The 22,918-nt window shown below is 41.1% G+C and overlaps 1 protein-coding gene and 1 non-coding gene across 6 annotated transcripts in view; one reads left to right on the forward strand and one right to left on the reverse strand.

Annotated features, from left to right (window-relative positions):
• The window catches only part of MYOF (myoferlin), a 177,612-nt gene that overhangs the window by 69,215 nt on the left and 85,479 nt on the right, over positions 1-22,918 (reverse strand). For 3 of the 5 annotated variants that reach the window (XM_069567539.1, XM_069567538.1, XM_069567536.1), the window contains exons 16-20: positions 20,581-20,663; positions 17,567-17,605; positions 15,432-15,556; positions 12,595-12,711; positions 800-977 (exon numbers count right to left, since the gene is read on the reverse strand). In XM_069567539.1, the coding sequence (XP_069423640.1) occupies positions 800-977; positions 12,595-12,711; positions 15,432-15,556; positions 17,567-17,605; positions 20,581-20,663 (542 nt within the window). The remainder of the gene's footprint in view (positions 1-799; positions 978-12,594; positions 12,712-15,431; positions 15,557-17,566; positions 17,606-20,580; positions 20,664-22,918) is intronic. The other 2 variants (XM_069567540.1, XM_069567537.1) reach the window with 1 other exon arrangement.
• On the forward strand, positions 10,110-10,182 carry TRNAE-UUC (transfer RNA glutamic acid (anticodon UUC)). The gene has a single exon. It is a non-coding gene; the product is annotated as a tRNA-Glu (tRNA).

The raw sequence follows: 22,918 nt of genomic DNA on the forward strand, positions 1-22,918 counted from the left end.
ATCCTAAGCAAATATTTTTTTGGAATGGGACAAGAAAAAAGAATTTTCTGTTTTTTAAAAACCTTAGTTGGATACGTGGAATTTGGTATTGCTCAGAGCCTTATAAAGATTAGCCCACATTTTCTAGCTTAACACTACTTGCATAAAAATTAGCTAAAAACTGTGGCAACGTTGTTGAAACACTGGATCAGAATTTCTCGCTCCCTTCTGCGTACTCTCGAACCATTTGTCCACATCTTTATTAGGGCATTCTCATACTCTGACTTCTATTATGATTTATTTTATACTCTAGAATGTAAGTTCTATAAAAGCAGGGACTGTTTTCCATCCATCTTTGTTTGAATATAGCTATCTAATACTCATGGCAATTCTAGAGAATGAGGGATAGAGTGAAGTGATGTGCTAAGGTCATAGTGCTGGGGAGAAACAGAGCAATGACCAGAAGCTGATTTTCCATCCACTTCAACTACTCAAACTGAAAGCAGTTTGGGGCCAGGCAGGGCAGAGGTGGGCAGGGGCAGGAGCTGTTTTAGGGGAGGCTCAGTGTTCAGCTAGCTGCCATCTTATGACTTACAAAACAGAGCCAGTGTTACAACTGGGCATGGGAGAGGCCTTGAGATTCAGCCCCTGGAAAAGGGTCTGCGTCTAAACTTCAGCCACCTCTCTTCTGCATTCTATCTTTCCGCTACCCATATGCTGGGAATAACACCTGCCAGAGAGAGAACGCACCGCGTGTTTCTCATCCTGTGGTGCACCCACTGTAAACATGTGCAGGAGAGACAGCCAGCGTCAGTCTTACCATCAAATACAGCACGGCTATACTGAGTGGTTGATGCCAAAGGCTTACAAGTCGTATCAAACTTGTTGCCGTAGTTCCCGATGCTGACTTCAAACTGAATGGCTTCGCCAATGTCTTGCAACATGGTGGCTGAATGGAACACAGCAGACAGGCTGTACTTCCGCCTTCGCTGATATTTCTGCAAAGCACCAGCAGACACAAGGCTCAGAGAAACTCCTTTTGCTCTTATTTACACGTGGAACTCTAGCAGATATGATTCTAACCCTAATAATTAGTGCTGAGTGAAATGCCAGGGGATAGTGGCTCAATGGTAAAGAATCCACCTGCCAATGCAAGAGACTTGGGTTCAGTCCCTGAGTTGGGAAGATCCTTTGGAGGAAGGCATGGCAGCCCACTTCAGTATTCTTGTCTGGAGAATCCCATAGACAGAGGAGCCTGGGAGGTTATAGTTCATGGGGTCACAAAAGAGTCAGACAGGACTGAGTGACTAAGCACAATTAACAAATAGCAGTGGAGAATGTTCTTGGACGTAGCAGTTCCCCTCTTACTCACACAGAGGGCAAAGATAGACACACCAGGATGTTCTTTGCAGAGCTGACTGAAATAGAGAAAAAAAATGAAAACAATAGAAATGTTTAACAACAGGCCACTGGTTAAGCAAATTATGTTACATCCGTGAAAGAAACTGAACGTTGCTCAGTCGTGTCCGACTCTTTGCGACCCCATGGACTATACAGTCCATGGAATTCTCCAGGCCAGTATACTGGAATGGGTAGCCTTTCCCTTCTCCAGGAGATCTTCCCAACCCAGGAATTGACCAGGGTCTCCTGCACTGCAGGTGGATTCTTTACAAACTGAGCTATCAACATCCATGCAATGGAGCAAAAGTTCATAAAAGGTCTTAGGTAGATACATATGCGCAAACATGGGAAAAAAGGTATTTTTAAGTGGATCCAATAAATGTATATTTTAATACCATCATATACAAAGAATATGCAAATAAAGAAGATAAATCAAGTTGTTAACAGTAGTTATAGTTGGGGAAGGTAGAGAGATTATGGCTAACGTTACTATCTAACTTACACATTTCTAATAATTTGAATTGTTAGGTACTCTGTAGTCATAAGTGATAAGACTTTTACTGTCAGTCTCTTCAGAAGTGGTGTTGGGAAAGCTGGACAGTCACATGCTGGAACGCATGCACATCAATGAAGTCAGAACACACCCTCACACCATAAGTTGAAAACGGCTCAAAGGCTTATATGTGTAAGACATGACACCATAAAACGCCTAGAAGAGGTGCAAAACATCCTCTGACATAAATCCCAGCAATGTTTTCTTCAGTCAGTCTCCCAAGACAATGGAAATAAAAGCAAAAGTAAACAAATGAAACCTAATCAAACTTACGAACTTTTGCACAGCTAAGGAAGCTGGAGCCTATGGCAGTTCTAATTTTTGGAGGAACCACCATGCCATTTTCCATAGCTATTGTGCCAATTTACATTTCTACCAACAGTACATGCGGTTTCCCTTTTCTCTGCATCCTTGCCAACATTTGTTATTTATTTGTTGCTTGTTTTATTACTGGCTTACTGAGTGTATGTGTGTGTGAGGGAGTTGAACATAGGGCCAACAGTGACCACGTGGAGTATCTATCAGCCCTAGCAGAAATGACCATGAGCCCTTCAGGCCTTCCTTCATTAGGGCACATACAGTCTCTTGAATCCCCATCTAGTCTCTTGAATCCCCATCCTGCCCTAAATCCTTGCTCAGATAGCATCTCGCCTTCTTTATGGATCAGATTACCACTGATCTTCAGACACTTTGTTTTTTTTTTCAGTCAAAGAGAGACATGAAATGGTTTAAGTTGCTGTGCTTCATTATGTCTTGAGCTTTCTGCCATTGAATTTTGTCCACATCTAGAGTCTGTTCTGGGTCCTTACTGGAACTCAGTCTCTATATACTTGCTCAGCTTGGAGATGAGAACATATGTTTACTATAGGGTAACCACATTGGCTGTGTGCTCCACTGGCAAATCTGTGGGACCTACAAATGATAATATTCGAATTGCTTGACAAATTTCTCAACATAGCAAGTTTTGTTCAAAAACCTCTAAAGAAGGAACTCCCAGTTCCGTAGTCCTTTGAGTTTTGGAGGTCACATATCTTACTTTGACAAATGGTGACTTTTTTATTGTTGCACTTTTTTCCCTATTAGTTACTTCTCTACCAATTTGTGTACCACCATCTAAGTAGCAGAATAGTGACAACTTTCACTTCTAAAAAGCTAGTAAAAATTATTTCATGCCTGAAGGATATTTATGAACTGATTTTCCTTCCCTTGTTTTTCATTCACACCATGCATGACCTTAATTCTGTAAAATGAATCACCATCATGGGTGGGTCTTCTGCCTAGTATGATGCAAGAATGCAGAAATTCATTTGCAGAAGTACTTAACCAACTATTTTTAAAACTTAAAAAAAAAATTATGGTAAAACACGCATAATGCAATTCAATATCTTAACTATTTTTAAGTGCACAGTTCCATGGCGTTGAGTACATTCACACTGTTGTGCTACCATCACCACCATCCAGCTACAAGAACTTTTTCATCTTACAAATCAAACTCTGTATCCTTTCAATATTAATCTCCCATTTCTACCTACTTTCTGTCTCTGTGAGCTTAACAACTCTGGAGTACTTCATGTAAGTGGAATCAAACAGTATTTGTCCTTTCATGACTGGTTTATTTCACTTGGCATAATGTCTTCAAGGTTTAGCCATGGTGTAGCATGTATCAGAATTCCCTTCCTTTTTAAGGCTGAATAATACTTCATTGTATTGTTGAATGATAAGCTGAGACATATTTAAAAACTGAAGTGTTTATGTGAGCAAACACTGATTGGAATTGGCAACAAAAACCGGAATTGCTTACGAGCCCTCCAGGACAGGAGGGAAAACTTTTTACAAAGCACAGCAGAAGGAAGACAAGGAGATTATTTGATTAGCTGTAGCTTAAGTGGTTGCATTATTTGGGAAAGCCCACTTGCATATTTCTGGTTTGTTGTCCTTTGATTTCTTAATCTCGAAATATTGCCAAACCTCAGTTTTGGTTGCTTAATGTAGGTTGACAAGACATCAGAGCCTCCTTGTTTCATGCTTTAGTCACTAAGTCGTGTCCAACTCTTGCGACCCCATGGACTATAGCCTGCCAGGCTCCTCTGTCCATGGGATTCTCCAGGCAAGGATACTGGAGTGGGTTGCTGTTTCCTTCTCCAGGGGATCTTCCCGATCCAGGAATCGAACCTGGGTCTCTTACATTACAGGAAGATTCTTTACAGACTGAGTTATAAGGGAAGTCTTAGCCTCCCTGTTTAATTAATAAAATAGTATGTATATACCACATTTTGTTCATCCATTCATAAATTTATGAATTCATGGATGCTTCCACCCTTCAGCTACTGTGAATAATACTGCTATCCATATCCACTTGAGCTCCTGCTTTTGATTCTTTTGAGTATATAACCGGCAGTGAATTCCTGGATCATATGGGCTTCCCTGGTAGCTCAGCTGGTAAAGAATCCACCTGAAATGCAGGAGACCCCGGTTCAATTGCTGGGTCAGGAATATCCCCTCGAGAAGGGATAGGCTACCCACTCCAGTATTCCTGGGCTTCCCTAGTGGTTCAGCTGGTAAAGAATATGCCTGCAATGCGGGAGACCTGGGTTTGATCCCTGAACTGGAAAGATCCCCTGGAGGAGGGTATAGCAACCCACTCCAGTATCCTTGCCTGGAGAATCCCCATGGACAAGGGAGCCTGGCGCGCTAGTCCATGGGGTCACGGAGTTGGCCATGACTGAGCGACTAAGCTCGGCACAGCACATGGTAATTCTATTTTACACTTCTTGAGCACCATTTTGAAAACATCTGACAGTGACTGCAGTTTGCTGTCTGAAAGAAACTTGGGTAGACTGATCAAGATGGCAGAGAAGTAGGCCATGACGCTCACCTCCCACAGATATTATCAAAAATGCAGCTACATGTAGAACAGTTCCAACAGAGTATCTACTGAATGCTGGCAGATCTCAGACCTCTGCCCCCACGTAACCAGGCAGGACAAAGGAAAAAAGGGGAAAATAGAAGAAAGTAAGAAGGGAATCAGGAGGGGAACGTGCCAACAATGGGAGAAAGTCTCTTCAGCAACTGTTGGTGCTGGGAAAGCTGGACAGCTGCATGTAAATTGATAAAGCTGGAACACACCCTCTCATCATACACAAAAATAAACTTAAAATGGCTTAACGACTTACACATAAGACATAACACTATAAAACTAGGAGAAATCACAGGCAAAACATTCTCTGACATAAATCATACTAGTGTTTTCTTAGCAATGCATTCAGTCTCCCAAGGATACAAAAATGAACAAATGGGACCTAATCAAACTTAAAAGCTTTTGCACAGCAAAAGAAACCACAAAAACAGAAAAATAAAAAAATAAGCTATAGGAGAAAATATCTGCAAATGATGCAATCAATAAGGGCTTAATTTCCAAAATACAAACATATCATACAACATGACTACAATAAACAACCCAATACAAAAATGGGCAGAAGACCTAGACATTTCTCCAAAGAATAAAAATGGAAGGGAAAAAAAAAAATACAACTGGCCAATGAGAACATGAAAAGACACTCACCATCACTAATTATTAGAGAAATGCAAATCAAAACTGCAGTGAGGCACTACCCTACAATGGTCAGAGTGGCCATCAATAAAACTCTACAAATAACAAATGCTGGAGAGGATGTGGAGAAATGGACCCCCTTACATTGTTTGTGGGACTCTAAGTTGGTACAGCCACTATGGAAAACAATACGGAGGTTCCTTATAAAACTAAAAATAGAATTATCATATGATTCCACAATCCTGCTCTTGGGCAGATATCTAGAAAAAACCCACATTCAAAAAGATACATGCACCCCTATGTTCCCAGAAGCACTGTTCACAATAGTCAGGACATGGAAACAACCTAAATGTCCATCAACAGAGGAATGGATAAGGGAGATGTGGTCTACACGTACAATGGAAGAGTACTCGGCCATGAAAAGGAGTGAAACTGGGTCATTTGTAGAGATGTGAATGAACCTACAGACTGTCAGAGAGAGAAGTAAGTCAGAAAGAGAAAAACAAATACTATATAATGTCACTTATATGTCCAATGTAAAATAGGACACAAATGAACCTATCTACAAAACACAGACTCGTGGACATAGAGAATAGACTGTGGTTACCAAGGGGCAAGAGGGTTGGGGGCGGAATGGAGTGGAAGGGGGAGGTCAGCAGATGTAAGCTCTTACACACGGGCTGCATAAACAGCATAAATATATGTCCTACGGTATAGCACAGAGAATTACAATCAGTATCCTATGATAAACCATAATGGAAAATAATATTTTTAAAAAGAATGTATATAAATATATGCATAAATGAATCACTCTGTGGTACATAGGTAATTAGACAACATTATAAATCAACTATACTTTCAGAAAACAAAACAAAAAACCCTTGGGACATCCCACTATTACAAAACCTCCATTTTGGTTAACGAAAGTTTTGACATGGCATACCTGAAACATCCCAAAGTATTTCATTAGAAACCCCTCTGAGTCTCAGACTTTTCTGAAAGCCTTTCTAAAACATTGGTTTGCAACCTTAGCTACATATTGAAAGACATCTGAAGAGCTTTAAATTACACTTATAGCTGGGCCCCATCTTCTGGCGCTTATGCTTTAGAAACTTCTCTACCTTAGTCCACTTTCACTTTGGTAGAGAGGGGATTGGAAGACTTTTGTCACTTGTCAGGAGTTTCCTTAAATACCTACAACTAAGTCCCCTGAAAAATCTATGGTTCCAAAGTGCTGTGGAAATTCCAGGTTTGGTTTAAATTGCATGAAAATTAAAAGTAGGAAGTTATTTGTATTAGTCAGACCTTATATATATATACAGCATGACTTGTTCTTTGTAAACCATCTAGGATCCTATCAGAGAAGGGAAGGAACAAAAATATGAAACATAATTTGGGGCCTACGTCAGGGCCCAGAAAGAATGATCAGTATTTAAGCTGGAGCCACCTGTTACTGCTCTAGCTTAAATAGACGGGGAAAAAAATGTAAACAGTGATAGACTTTATTTTCTTAGGCTCCAAAACCATTGTGGATGGTGACTACAGCCATGAAATAAAAAAAGACACTTGCACCTTGGAAGAAAAGCTATGACAAACCTAAACAGCATATTAAAAAGCAGAGACATCACTTTGCCAACAAAGGTCCATATAGTCAAAGCTATGGTTTTTCCCATAGTCATGTATGGATATGAGATTTGGACCATAAAGAAGGCTGAGCACTGAAGAATTGATGCTTTCAAACTTTGGTGTTGGAGAAGACTCTTGAGAGTCCCTTGGACTGTAAGGAGATCAAACCAGTTAACTCAACCCTAAAGGAAATCAATCCTGAATATTCACTGGAAGGACTGATGCTGAAGCTCCAATACTTTGGCCACCTGATGCAAAAAACTGACTCATTGGAAAAGACTAATACTGAGAAAGACTGAGGGCATGAGGAGAAGGGATGACAGAGGAGGAGAGGGTTGGATGGCAACATTGACTCAATGGACATGAGTTTGAGCAAACTCAAGGAGATAGTGAAGGACAGCGAAGCCTGTTGTGCTGCAGTCCATGGGGTCATGAAGAGTCGGATATAACTGAACAACAATAACTTGTTACTGCAGAGAAAAGAGTAGTTATATGGGGAGGTACTGCAAAGAGGTGGGGATACCACCTCTGGTCCAGCTGGCTCTGCCCTGCACATCTCTCGTGGCCAGGATTCCATTAGCTCTCTCTGGATTTTTCTGTGCAGAACTCACAATCACCTACAGAACCCTGATAGGATCCTCACCCTGGAGGGTCTGAGCGCTAAGACAATAACGGGGCTTTCTGGCCATCAGAACTCATAACACAGCAAGTTCTCACTGTGAGCAAGATTCCTGGGCCACTGTGCAAGTCAGAGTCCATGAGGGGTGCCCAGACCATCTGCTCACCTGCCCAGAGCCCTGGGGTCCTGGAGGAATAGTGAGGCTGAGAATTCTCTCCTTCCCTCTGTCTTTTCCCACTTCCCCTGTGCTCTTGGAGCACAAAGAGGTGTAAGGAGTAACCAGCAACAGTTTAGACCAGTCTGTAAGCCTCAGCTTCTGTTCCCTGTCCTTAGTAGCCTTGAGGAAAAACCTATAACAGGGCAAGTTGAAGAACATAAATTACAGTCTATTGACTATCTCCTGATGGGTGTTTAACTTTGCAGGGCCTTCAGGCTTTCTGATTATCCATGATCAGTGCGAGCCAGTCCTGTCTGACTCTTCGTGACCCCATAACTGCAGCATGCCAGGCTTTCCTGTCCTTCAGTATCTCCTAGAGTTTGCTGAAACTCATGTTCACTGAGTTGGTGAGAACATCCAACCATCTGATCCTCTGTTGTCCCCTTCTCCTCCTGTCTTCAATCTTTCCCAGCATCAGGGTCTTTTCAAAGGGACGCAAGGGACTCTCAAGAACTATAAGGTACAGTTTTAGAAGTAAATTTGGGGAAGGGGATGATTCTGTCAAGCAGAATACCTGATAAGAGGGAGAAAGTTAACAAGCTCTTAAAAGTGGCTGTGGTCCCAGGAGGCATGAGACATTAAAGGACACAGACAAGGAGACTGTGCCAAGAAAACGGACAGCTTGCCTTTGATCTAAAGGAGATAATGGATGAATCGCAACATACTTACTCAAGCAATACTTATTGACACTTAACGTGAGCCAGACCGATGGGAGAGCTAAGGCTGAGGATGCAACAGCTGATCTTTTACCTGCCTGATTGCCTAGGAAAATACCCAGGCTACATCCTCCTACTTATCCTTGTAGGGTCTCTTGACCAAGCCCATCTGGAGCACCACTTCACCTTCTGCTCTAGAAAGATGGGAAACCGGGATTTTTGGCACCTGAATAGGAAAAACTCACGCTTCCTCCTGTGTGTCTCCTTTACTCTCACACCACAATCACACAGTTAATACTTCTGATGCCAGATGTGCATGCTCTGCACTAAATCGCTTCAGTCATGTCCGACTCTCTGTGATCCTATGTACTATAGCCTGCCAGGCTGCTCTGTCCATGGGATTCTCCAAGCAAGAATACAGGAGTAGGTTGCCATGGCCCCCTCCAGGAGATCTTCCCAACCCAGGGATCGAACCCAGGTCTTCTGCACTACAGGTGGATTTTTCCCATCTGAGCCACCAGGGAAGCCCACTTACTGGATATGAGTTAATATAAAAGGATACGAAAAAGGATACAGAGGAACATCGAGATAGAAGAGAGGCACAGGGCAAGGTTTGTGGGAAGGAGCTCTCCTTGAACACACCACTCTCCCAGCACTTCCATGAGTTCATCGACCCATTAGCTCCCCAAACCCTGTACTCTGGGGATTTTATGGAGGCTTCATACTGTAGGCATGATCAATGATTAACTCAATTTCTAGCCCCTCTCTGAAGGATGTGGAGGGGGTCAGGCTGAAAGTTCCAAGCTACTAATGATGGCTTGGTGAGCAGCCCCCATTCAGGAGCCCATCAAGGCAACGCATTAGAACGAAAGACTTTATCACCCAGGAAAGCCAAGAGATTTAGGAACTCTATTCAGGAACCAGAATCAAAGATCAAGTATGAGAAAAAGATGCTCACAAGTGCTCTTATCACTTAGGAAACCACAAAGGTTTTAGGAGTTCTGTGTCAGGAACCAGAGACAAATACATATTATATTATTCCAGGGGTTCCCTGGTAGCTCAGACAGCAAAGAATCTACCTGCAATGCAGGAGGCCCGGGTTTGATCCCTGAGTCAGAAAGTTCCCCTGGAGAAGGAAATGGCAACCCGTCCAGTATTCTTCCCTAGAGAATTCCACGTACAGAGGAGCCTGGTGGGCTATAATCCATGGACACGACTGAGTGAATAACCCTTATTTCACAGGGACCAAGTTGCCCTTTTTGATGAAGCCTCTTCAACGCAACCAGAAAGTTTCATTACTTGTAAATGAATCGCAAGATCTCTTTAAGTGTGACAAACGTCATGATTACATTCTAGGCTGAGCACTGTCATGAAAGCATCCTCCCAGCAGTTGCACAGATCTGCTCATCTCACTCTCTTTCTGGGCTCCTGGTAGCTTGAAGAGTGAGTGTATCCTTGGAATCTCGGCTCCTCTCCTGCTTTTTAATACTGTTGGGATTTGGGGGACTTCCCTGGTAGTCCAGTGGTTAAGACTCTGCACTTTCACTTCAGGGGACCCAGGTTTAATCCCTGGTCAGGGAACTAAGATCCTGCATTCCTCGAAGTATAACCAAAAATAAATAAATAAATAAAAATCTAAAAAAGGCAAAAACAAAACTCAGGTGACTAGGCATAAAACAAACTCCCATAATTTGGGAGTTTTAAATATTTTGGGGATTTGGGTTCATGTAGTTCATTTTTATTACATTTATGTAATATTTTATTTATTTAAAATATAAATAAATATTTATTTATAAAAAATTATAAAAAATTTTGTGAGCTGGGGAGGGAGTTGGATGGGGTGGTGTGTGTGTTAAGTTATATAACTTGTTAACTTATATAACAAGTTATTATTTATTTAATAATAATTAAATTGTTGTTTAATTATCATTATTTATTTAATAATAATTAAATTACTATTTAATTAAATCCGGGTCTCCTGCAGTGGAGGCAGATCCTTTACCATCTGAGTCATCAGGGAATGGGTGGTGGAACCCAGCAGAGAGAGGCCTGAAGGGGGGAGGGTGGGCATCAATGAGCTGGCTGCTCTGAGAAACAACTCAGATTTCTAGAACATGTACGGACCAACCCACAATTCTTAGAAATAGTTGGAGAAGAGATGGCATATATATATGTATGTTATCTGCACACACACACACACACACATAATGGAGTATTACTCAGGCACAAGAAGGAAGAAAATTCTCTATTTGCCTAATAACATGGATGAACCTTGAGGGCATTATGCTAAGTGAGATAGACTGAGAAAGACAAACACTGCGTGATATCACATATATGCAGAATCTAAAATGCTGAACTCACAGAAGCAGAGAGTAGAATGGTCGTTACCAGGGGCTGGGAGAATTGAGGAGGTCAAAGGGTACAGAGCTGCATTTAGAAGATGAATAAGTTCTGGAGATCTAATGCACAGCATTGTAATCATAGTCAATAATACTACATTATATACTTCAAAATTGCTAAGAGACTAGATCTTAAATGTTCTCACCACAAAATATGATAATTCTATGACATGAGAGAATTAGCTGTGTTAGCTAACAGTAAAGTGGTATCATACTGAATGTATGGGCTTCACAGGGGGCACTAAATGCATTAAATCAGCACACTGTACATCTTAAACCCCCATGTTATATGTTAGATAATATTTTTAAAGTTCAAAACCAAAAAAGTAGACTACCATGATTTATCAAAAAAAAAAAAAAAAACAACAAACCAGCAACAGTCATAATAATGGTATAGAATGTACTAGAAACAATTCAGTGAGTAACAGAGACAGGGTTAATTTAACATTGAGCTATCCATCACACATGCTAACAAATCTGTACTGCACATGTCAATTAGTTTACAAGGGACAATTGACCATTTAATTGTTTCATGATGAGAATGTTCTTCTTTTGTATTTATTGCCTTGAATTAATTACACTATTTTACTAGGAAAAAAAAATCACATCTGTGGCTCTCTGTCTTACGAATCATGGGTGTTATGCATAAGTGTCTCCATACTGGGGAAGGAGCTGATTTATAGAAAGAAAAAGAAATAAGGACTGGGTACTTCCCCAGTAGTCTAGTTGCTAAGACTCTGCGCTCCTAACATATGGGACTTGGTTTCACCCCTGGCCAGGGAACTAGATCCCACATATTGCAAATAAAGATCCCACATACCATAACTAATACAACCCACCAGCTGCAACTAAGACCCAGCACAGCCACCGAAAATAAATGAATATTAAAAAAACAAGGACCTATTGTATAGCACAGGGAACTATACTCAATATTTTTATAATAACCTATAAGGGAAAAGAACCTGAAAAAAGAATATATATAACTGAATCCCTGTGCTAGACTCCTGAAACTAACACAGCATTGTAAATCAAACATACTCCAATAAAAAAATTTGTTTTAAAGAAAAAAGGAAAAATAAGGAGCTGGAAAGGTGAGCTTTGAAGACTTCCTGTCTTTGAGAAGGACTTGGGGCTCAATGCCTACTGTAACGTGGGCATTAATATAAACATGCCCTCACATGCTAGGAAGCCCGAGATATGACAGTTACTTCTGAAGATGAAGTGACTTTTAATGGCTGCTGTACCATCTGGAATGGCTCTTGTGACCACGTCCCCATGACATACCCAAACCCAGTTAGCAAACAAGCCATTCTGTATGGGGGGTATCACTGCACTTGCCAGCTTGCAGCAGGGAATTAACATCTCAAAGATAAAGCAAGTCTCATCACCCCCATAGGCTGTGATAGACAGACCAAGAGGGTGTTGAGGGGCTCTTGCTATGACTCCCCTCTCTCACCTCTGCCACAGCTGACCCTCCAGTCCCTGGACGTCCCCTTCAGGCCCACTGACTCAGGCAGGCCAACACTAGCCCTCCACCACCCACTCTCTCCAGTATCCTTTCCATACCACATGCCATACACGCACCAACATTTACCTCAACAACCAGCAGGTCATCATTCGAAATGGACTCAAGCCTTTTATCTGGTGGTGTCTTTTCAAGTAAAGTGCTTAATTCAACCAAGATTCTGCCTCTGTAGGCAACTCCTTCCCCCTGAAAGGCAACAGTGCAGGATTATTTTTCCAGGCATGAACAACAGTCAAAAGCTCTCTCTAGTGGGCTAACCTAGATACAACTTCAAATTTCTCCTTCCCAAAATGAACCAGTCAGTAACTCTCTCAGCTGGTCTTTGTTATCTGAGAGAAGAACCAATGACTTCAGGAAGGATCCCAAAGAGAGCCAGGGTAGTCAGGGCTAAAAGGGATTTTAGTCATGGCTGGGGGGCCAGAGGCTTTCAAGCCATGCTTAGATCTGGAAGGGGTTCCCAGGGGCTGAGGTGGGGGTGGAAGAGGCTTGAAATCTCCCTCACTCTACTTCAGGTCTGCATTTGTCTGCATTAACTTGGCTCCTTTTCTCAGAATAGGGAGGCAGCCATGTTGGCAATCAGGGCAAGTCTCAGAGGAGCCATGAAATAAAAGAGGAAGATGTTCTGGGTGTGGTGGAGTGTGAGGATGAATTGCAGATACTCCTCCCAACATAGTCAGCAGTGTCAGCAGCAGAACCCTCTGGAGAGAAGGGAAGGCTTCCACCTCCACTGCCAGCCCTCCACCCCACCTTCACCCCCCAGGGCTTTCTCTCTACCCTAGTTCCCTTCTTGGGCTTTGGCAGCTAACTAAAAGACAGTACTTGGGCTTTTAATGTGGGGGAAAGACCACCTCCCACCTCTGGGCCTCCATGTCTTCATCTAGAAAATGAAGAGGTTGGATCACATCAGGGATAGCAATATCAAGCATGTCACTTTCAATCTTTCAGCAAATTCCTAGAATATGTCATTCGACAGAATTCTGAGATAGCACATTTGCTTTTTGGAAAGAGCCAACATTGATTACTGACATCTGCCCTAAGTCTAGGAAGGGGGAATGGGCATGCTCAGTTCAGTCACTCAGTCATGTCCGACTCTTTGCAACCCATGAATTGCAGCATGCCAGACCTCCCTGTCCATCACCAACTCCCGGAGTCCACCCAAACCCACATCCATCGAGTTGGTGATGCCATCCAGCCATCTCATCCTCTGTCGTCCCCTTCCCCTGCCTTCAATCTTTCCCAGCATCAGGGTCTTTTCCAATGAGTTAGTTCTTTGCATCAGGTGGCCAAAGTATTGGACTTTCAGCTTCAACATCAGTCCTTCCAATGAACAACCAGGACTGATCTCCTTTAGAATGGACTGGTTGGATCTCCTTGCAGTCCAAGGGACTCTCAAGAGTCTTCTCCAACAAAAGCATCAATTCTTCAGCACTCAGCTTTCTTCACAGTCCAACTCTCACATCCATATATGACCACTGGAAAAACCATAGCCTTGACTAGACAGACCTTTGTTGGCAAAGTAATGTCTCTGCTTTTGAATATGCTATCTAGGTTGGTCATAACTTTACTTCCAAGGAGTAAGTGTCTTTTAATTTCATGGCTGCAATTATCATCTGCAATGATTTTGGAGCCCCCAAAAATAAAGTCTGACACCGTTTCCACTGTTTCCCCATCTATTTGCCATGAAGTGATGGGACCAGATGCCATGATCTTCGTTTTCTGAATGTTGAGCTTTAAGTCAACTTTTTCACTCTCCTCTTTCACTTTCATCAAGAGGCTCTTTAATTCTTCTTCACTTTCTGCCATAAGGATGGTGTCATCTGCCTATCTGAGGTTATTGATATTTTTCCTGGCAATCTTGATTCCAGCTTGTGCTTCCTCCAGCCCAGCGTTTCTCATGATGTACTCTGCAAAGAAGTTAAATAAACAGGGTGACAATATACAGCCTTGACGTACTCCTTTTCCTATTTGGAACCAGTCTGTTGTTCCATGTCCAGTTCTAACTGTTGCTTCCTGACCTGTATACAGGTTTCTCAAGAGGCAGGTCAGGTGGTCTGGTATTCCCATCTCTTTTAGAATTTTCCACAGTTTATTGTGATCCACACAGTCAAAGGCTTTGGCATAGTCAATAAAGCAGAAATAGATCTTTTTCTGGAACTCTCTTGCTCTTTCCATGATCCAGCGGATGTTGGCAATTTGATCTCTGGTTCCTCTGCCTTTTCTAAAACCAGCTTGGACATCTGGAAGTTCACAGTTCATGTATTGCTAAAGCCTGAGTTGGAGAATTTTGAGCATTACTTTACTAGCAAGTGAGATGAGTGCAGCTGTGCAGCAGTTTGAGCGCTCTTTGGCATTGCCTTTCTTAGTGACTGGAATGAAAACTGACCTTTCCCAGTCCTGTGGCCACTGCTGAGTTTTCCAAATTTGCTGGCACGTTGAGTGCAGCACTTTCACAGCATCATCTTTTAGGATTTGAAAGAGCTCCATGGGAATTCCATCACCTGCACTAGCTGTGTTCGTAATGATGCTTCCTACGGCCATGCTATGCATTTGCAATTGCCATGTGAAATGGATCCTTTCCTACCTTGGATTCTAAGACTTGAGGAACATGAGATTTCCATTCTTCAACACTTAATCAGGGACTTCCCTGGTGGTCCAGCGGTTAAGACACCTTGTTTCTACTGCAGGGAACGTAGGTTCAATCCCCAGTCAGGGAACTAAGATCCCACATGCCACGAGGTCAAAAAATAGAAAACAAAACCAAAACCAAGAAACAACCACAAAAAACACTTTGTCGGTCATCTGGTGGGCCTCTGAGGGTAGGGAGGTATGAGACTTAATCATAACCATTAGAAAAAGAAATCTGGAATCAGTGTTCATTAATAACACACCTTAATTGAAGAACTAACCTTTCCAGAATTTAGCTCATCATAGGGATCTGGGAATCCTGTGTACTCTCTGGGGCTTCCATAAAGGTTCAGATAACAAGGTCCAAAAGTTGGAACAAAGCCCACCTCTGTTTCTCCTGTATTCACTGAGAGATAACATCATGATTAGTATTTTAGGCTTTTAACACCATTCTGTTGAAATAAATAGTAGTTATTAGTTAGCTGGGTGAGACAGTTTTCCTCCATTTTGTGTTAGTTATATTAGTGCAAATTGTAAACCCTTGTGAGACTTGCCATATTTCTATCTTATCACTATAACACACTAAATAAAAAACATTGGGGGGTTAGTTCAGGTAAACATAAAGATGATACTATTCAAATGAAAGAAGTTGATCTTCACATTTTTTGCAAGTTTATAATTGGCAATTGTAGCAAGCATGTCACTGACAACTGGGATAGAGTATACTGTTTCGGGAAGTCATTTAAATGACATCAGATTAATTTTATTTGTTCCTCCAAAATATCATTTAGTCTCAAGTAGTTAGTATGATGGCAGGTGATTTTAAAAATACAAGACATTAAAAATTTTTATATATAACAGTGAACTTTCTGCCTACGGTTATGGCCCTATGACATTCATAAGCAGTGTGAAATCTCCATTCATGACATTCTATCTCTGATGAGGATCCAATATGCTTCTTATTTCTGCTACCTGGTCTCAGCAAGACTACTCCCCAATGAAGGGCAGTGCAGGCAATGTAAGAAATAATGGAGTCAAAGAGAGACTGCAGGCGAAGACAGAGAAATACAAGAGCTGCCTTCAGCCATCCAAATGGCTCCCATATGGAGGAGGGATGGGCTTGCTTCCAATAAGCAGAGGAAGGACCACTATTGGGAGCTACAAGGAGGCCACCTTTGGTTCAGTCAATGTAAGGATGATCTTTCTATGAGTTAGTAGTGTCACATAATGGGACAGATTATACTGGGAGCAGAGGAAATATTAAGGCCAAGAGTTGTATTTTATCTTTCAGGATATGGTCAAAACTCTTCCCCTGTGGATGAGAGGTTGACCGGATCAACTCTATGGCCCTTTCCAACCCTATGCTTAAAACTAAGGCAGAAGGATAAATGTCAAGTAGCAGGTGAGCAGAGTACCTACTCATAAACAGTTGAGCAAACTGTATACACTTGTAGTTAGCAATCTTTTTCACCTTTTTGAGGCTCTTTTGCATTTTGGACTTCTATTAAGTTATCACTTTATATTTCAATTTTTAAACTTTAAATAGCTGCTATGTCTGTGAGAACACTATAAATTCCTTTGGTGGGTGGGTAAGAATCAAATGTGTTTTATTCTGAATCCTTAAACGCCTAGTCCTAGTTCTATCTTGGAGTACTACCACATAAATATTTTTTGATTGGTTGAATGAAGTGTCATCAAATCTGCCATGTTTGTTACACATTTGTTAAAGACCACTTTAATAGTCATAAAAAGTATGACTGTAAGATAGTGAAGTTGGATTTTTAAAAACATGAGAATGAGGCATTGTGTCAATAATATAAAGGCAGATGATAATACCTTAATTTTGCAGTTTGCAAGCTTTCTTACATGCAATCCCCTTTTTCCCCTCTCACTACAACCTTGGGTGGTTAGAATGGCAGGGAGCATCATGTGTTTTTTTGTTTTTTTTTTGAAAGAAGGCAAATTTCTTAAATCACAAAGTCTTCATCTATTAGGGAAACAACATCTGCTGTAAGAGGGTTGTAAGGTCAAGTGTGAGCACATTGAGCAAACTTGCAAAGAATGGCAAATGTGCAAACCAAGGACGTGCTCTGATCCCACAGAGTTGGAAGATGACTGTTCAAGGTACAAAGTGGAAAAAAAAATGTTATACAATTATTACAGTGAAGCCAGGATGGTACATATCTAGGTGAAAACATGAGGCATGTAGCAAAGCCCGGTTAGCCCATTTGCTTAAACTCAGCTTTGCAGGACAACCATGCAACAGCAATACAGAAATTGTTACTCTAACACAACTATATTCAAGACAATAAAATGCAAGTTAAAAAAAAGTGCTAAAGCAATCAGTTGATAAGTTCTTAATAAGATAATAACAAACAGAAAGATCTAGAAGATAGCAAAATTACAAAGCATAAACCTGTATACGATGAAGCCCCAGATCCCGAGGATGAGAAATCTACGTAGTAAAAATACCATTGGTTAAACAATAAGAGAAACACAGGCATTATAAAAGAGACACTGAAAAAGTTAATCAAATCCAACAATAGGTAAGCAGTTTAGCAACACCAGGAAAATCCCAAATCCAGACTCAAATCACATGACCCTTTTTTCATTTATACAAATATCACCACCAGTTAAATACAAAATGGCTCAAGACTGTGACACCCGGTAGCACAGCCACACAGGAAATAGCCCAGCCTCATCAGCCCCGAAGCAGTGAAGCATCTGAGTGCCAGCTTCCCACCATCAAAGGAGGCCTGGGGAAGTTACCAACATTCCATAGTTTTAATAAAGCATTTACGTGTCTCGTCTCTAACTTAGCTAGGACTAAGACCAGACAACCCAAGTTAATTTAGTAGAAGGCTGTGTAAACAAAGGCCTATAGTTGCCAGTACGTTATCCTGTTTCTTTGCAGGGAATGGCAACTGCTCACTGTTACTCTGAGACCCTGTCAGAGACTGTCTTGCAGGGCCTGCAGTGAAAGAAGGCCTCAGAGACAGAGGCTGGCACTGCTTGTAACAATTCATTTGTAGTTCTTCTGGATATTACCACCATATCACTAAGAAAAATGTGTATTCTGTTATTTCTTAGATAATTATTTTTAGGTGATATTTAATGACTTCCTGCTAATGATAAGTGAGTTACAGTGATTTTTACACTTCCTCCCATAAGAGTTTATAGCATGATTTAAATTATTCTATTGGTTGCCTTTGACCAATAAATTCCATCTAATCTTTAACCAGTTTTTGTCTACCCAATAATTTAATCTAACCTTTTAAAAAATTTTAATTGGAGGATAATTGCTTTACAATATTGTGTTAGTTTCTGCCATACATCAACATGAATCGGCCGTAAGTAAATACATGTCCCCTCCCTCCTGAACCTCCCTCCCCTCTCCTACACCATCCCACTCCTCTAGGTTGTTACAGAGCACCAGGTTTGAGCTCCTTTCGTCTACAGAAAATCCCCACTGTCTATTTTACATATAGTAATGTATATGTTTCAATGTTTTCTTTCAATTCATCCCTCCCTCTTTTTCTCCCACTGTGTCCACAAGTCTGCTCTCAATGTCTACATCTCCACTGCTGCTCTGTACATAGGTTCATCCGTACCATCTTTCTAGATTCCATACATATGCGTTAATATATGATATTTTTCTCTTTCTGACTTACTTTACTCTGTATAATAGGCTCTAGGTTCATCCACCTCATTAGAACTGACTCGAATGTGTTCCTTTATACGCTTGAGTAATATTCCGTTGTGTATATGCACCAGAGTTTCTTTATCCACTCATCTGTCTAATCTAACCTTTATATCTGGATCCTTCACTTGATACGAAGTTAATAGCATGCCCACCCTCTCCAACCTTCCACTTCTTTTCACTTCTAAGCTCTATCTTCTGTACCTTTACATTGTAAGAGGTGATATTCACCTTCTCTTTAGAGCTTTAACTACAAGTTTAACAAAAATATTTTAGAAACAATTAATAGTGCTCACATTCTAACAACCACATAAGTATTCTCTGCAGAGAAAAGAAGAATTGTAATTACATTTCTTTTGTACAGGTCCAGCAACATGGTCCCCTAGGCCACTTAGCAGACAATGCTTAGGTGGACTCTCCGTCTCACCTTCTACCAGTTGCTTAAAATAATGCTATACCTGACTTTATATCTGGACTATTATCTTCTTGGTTCAACTCTTTATTTCTCTCAGAATTTCTAATGCCTTTTTCTTCTTCTTGAGAAAGAAAATCTATATCTTTTTCACCAAGTCTCTATTATATTTCAGATTCTTATTCATATTATCTATTGCTTGGTTTACAGTATCTTTTTTAAAAACCTATAATGCAGGAAACCTGGGTTCGATCCCTGGGCCAGGACGATCCCCTGGAGGAGAAGGGCATGGCAACTCACTCCAATATTCTTGCCTGGAGAATCCCCATGGACAGAGGAGTCTGGTGGGCTATAGTCCACGGGGTCGCAAAGAGTTGGATATGACTGAGTGACTAAGAACGTAAAGTCCTCTCTTAAACAAGATGAGGATGAGAGAAATCTTAAGTTTTCCAAAACAAAAATTTGCCTCAGATTTTCTCATTTTAGTCAATGTGTTTAAGCAAGTGATACTTATAGGAATTTTTGTTATTTCTATTTTAGTAATGAACAATAAGCTGTTGATGATAGTAACGGGTTAACACTAAATTTTTGTGACCATCTTAATTTATTCCTTCATTCCCTATTACCGTTTCACTCATATGCACAGAACCAGAATACCAGGTATAGGCAATTAGTTCTCAATGCATCAAACAACAAAAAGAAAAGTATATTGGTCATCAATGCTTGTTAGCATAAAACGTATGAAAACGAAATACACGATATCTAGAGTGGAGATTACATGGTTCAAATGCCATCTGACCTCACTTCTGCCAAGGAAGTCTGCAGAGCAGGGAATGTTATTATATGTATGGGTGGACTGATGTCAATGCCACTTGAAAAAAAAAGGGGGGGGTGCTCTCTATATTGACACTCAAAAATCTGTAAAACACCTACTGGGAAAGTTTTTGGATTGAAGTAAGAAAGTTAAAAATTTTAAACTCAAATAACTGATGTCTTGTCTTGGTCACTCATTCGTGTCCGACTCTTTGTGACCCCATGGACTGCAGCCTGCCAGGCTCCTCTGTCCATAGGGACTCTCCAGGCAAGAATACTGGAATGGGTTGCCATTTCCTTCTCCACAAATAATTGATAGTTATCCCAATTATTAATTACTAATCTACTATTTTGCTGATCACCATCAAAACATCACTGAAATGGTTCACTAGACTCATCACATTTGGCTTTTAAGAAACCAGCTCTGTTGCCGGGTGGCTACCCAGTTCATTCCCTCTCCAGAAGTTCTCCGCCCTGTCTCATTCCTGCCCCCTGTGTGACTCACCTTCCACTTCCCCACCAGAGGCAGCAATTTTAGAGAGGTGCAGGTACGTTGTTCCAACAACATCATTTTTGGTAAGACGGTCCCTGTGTTAAAAGAACAGGTTAAGACCTCCACCTATGAAGACAGATCTCTGTTTCAACAACAGATCTGGAAAAGACCCTAGATCTCAGAAATCACCCTGTCCAATGGGCCTCCAGCTTCACTGCACTTTAAAATCACTTGGAAACCCCCACTGCTCCCCTGGCCCCCACCCTGCACCACCTCTAATTTCCTATTGAAGCTTTTGACTCAGTGAAAGCAGAGATGAAGAACAAGAGTTTGCATTTATAACAAGTATATATCCCAACTGATTCTTACACAGATGGCCCTCCAACAACCCTCTGAGAAATGCTGATCTAACCAGACAACTAATTTCGGCTGGAAACAGATTTTTACAGAGGCCCAGGAATTTGCCTACGGTCACATTCAATACTGTTGTCATGAAGTGAATGGGTCAATTATAGGCAAATAACATGATGAGGGTAATAAAAATCTCACTACACAGAATAAGTGTTTGTATCTTATGTTATCATGTTCATACTGATTACTATGATGGTTTAAAAATTACAACAGGCTTTTCTAAGGGTCCCTCATGGGGGAAAAATTCCCTTTCAATTCAATTCAATTCAAATATTTCTTGATTATCTACTGTGTGACTTCATTTACTTGTCTCTAACCTAAATCTTATCTACGTTGTTAGGTAAGTTTGCTCACTGTAAGTACATACAACTTTGTTTATTTGTCTGTATCTTAAGAGAGTTCGTGAGCCTAACTCGTGAAGTGGTCTCTGGCTGGGCACACAGTGAGTGTAACAAACAGGTTTATATCAATAACATCTTCTGCTTAATTCCTTCTCTTTATTCCATCTAGTGTCATGCTCACTCTGAAGTTTAGAACTCCACAGGAGGGAGGAAAGTTTGACTCAGTATTTTGAGGAAAGATTATACTATAGTATGTTATTATCTATTATAGCAATACTATGTAATATATATTATATGGTTTAATAAAATTAGGTTACAGAAAGTGACTAATTAACAACAGTATACATGAGGAAAAAAATTATTATTTGGGGGTTATTAAGCCACATGTGTGGAGCTTGCATCCTCTCAGTCCATCCAGAAGGGTCTAGACTACATTTCAAGAATCCTTAGCTTTCCCTTAGTTGTGCAAACACCTACAGGGTATATAACGAAGATCTGGAACGAAGGATTCCTCAGTTAAATAGGGTCTCTCTGCACATCTGAATCTACCACTGCTTTGGAGAGGGCCAACTAGATCAGGGGAAAACCCACATCTGCTGTGACCACGAGCGACTCTGGGATGACTCATCCAGCGATCCTCCCACTGTGGCATCAGCAGGCCAGAGTGGTCATCTGAGCTATATAGGGCCCAAACTCACACTCTGGTGAGTTCTGGAGGCCCCTGGAGCACCTTTGGGGTGTCAACTGAGGGTCCAAGTGACTTAAAACAAGCTCACACTCATTGGAAGGGGCATTTTGTCCTCAGGCCCCCTCATGGACCTCGATGAGCTATGATGCGGTTACTGAACAAAATAAAACCTTCTCTCCTCCTCCCAAAGTGTCCTGTTACCATAGTGCCAAGAGGGAACTAACATGGAAGTCAAATACATTTAGCCAAAGGAAAAATCAGGGCCAGACAGGTTGGAAACCCAACCGACTCTGAGTGACTGTGGGCAAGTCACCTGACCTCTCTGAGCCTCAGTCTTCATCTGCAAAATGAACTAATAATAGTCTCCATTCCATAGGGGTCCTCTAAAGAGTAAATGGAATAGTCTAGGGAAGGCAAGAGGCACAGCACCTGCCACCAGTAGTGCTCAGAACACAGCGGCTAACATCATAATAAACACTGAAGATGGTGGTGCTGGTCGTGACGATGCCAGCACCAGTGATGATGCTATTTATCTTTTCTACTCTCGGGGAGCTGAGGGCTGCCAACTGAATGCCCCATCCAACTAGAGTACACCCAAGAATAGCCTCATTATGGCTGATCATTGCTAGGATGTTGGTCTAGTATGAAGTCCATCAGAAATTTTCAACACATTTTCTTTGCATTCAGTCACATAGGAAGCTCTCTCCAATTTCCCTTCTAACAATGACAGAGAACAGCTCTCAATGTTTTGATTGATTCTTCCCTAGAAATAGTTAACTCCATTTCTGAAGTCTATTTTGGACAGCCTAATAGTATTTAAAGCCTTAATTTCTTATCTTGTTTCTTTCTTATATTCAGATCATTTTTCCTTTCTTTTGTTCATGAGCAGTTGAACCAAGATATCCAAAGC

Source organism: Ovis canadensis, chromosome 22 (genome assembly GCF_042477335.2).
Source record: "Ovis canadensis isolate MfBH-ARS-UI-01 breed Bighorn chromosome 22, ARS-UI_OviCan_v2, whole genome shotgun sequence".
Classification (NCBI taxonomy): Eukaryota; Metazoa; Chordata; class Mammalia; order Artiodactyla; family Bovidae; genus Ovis; species Ovis canadensis.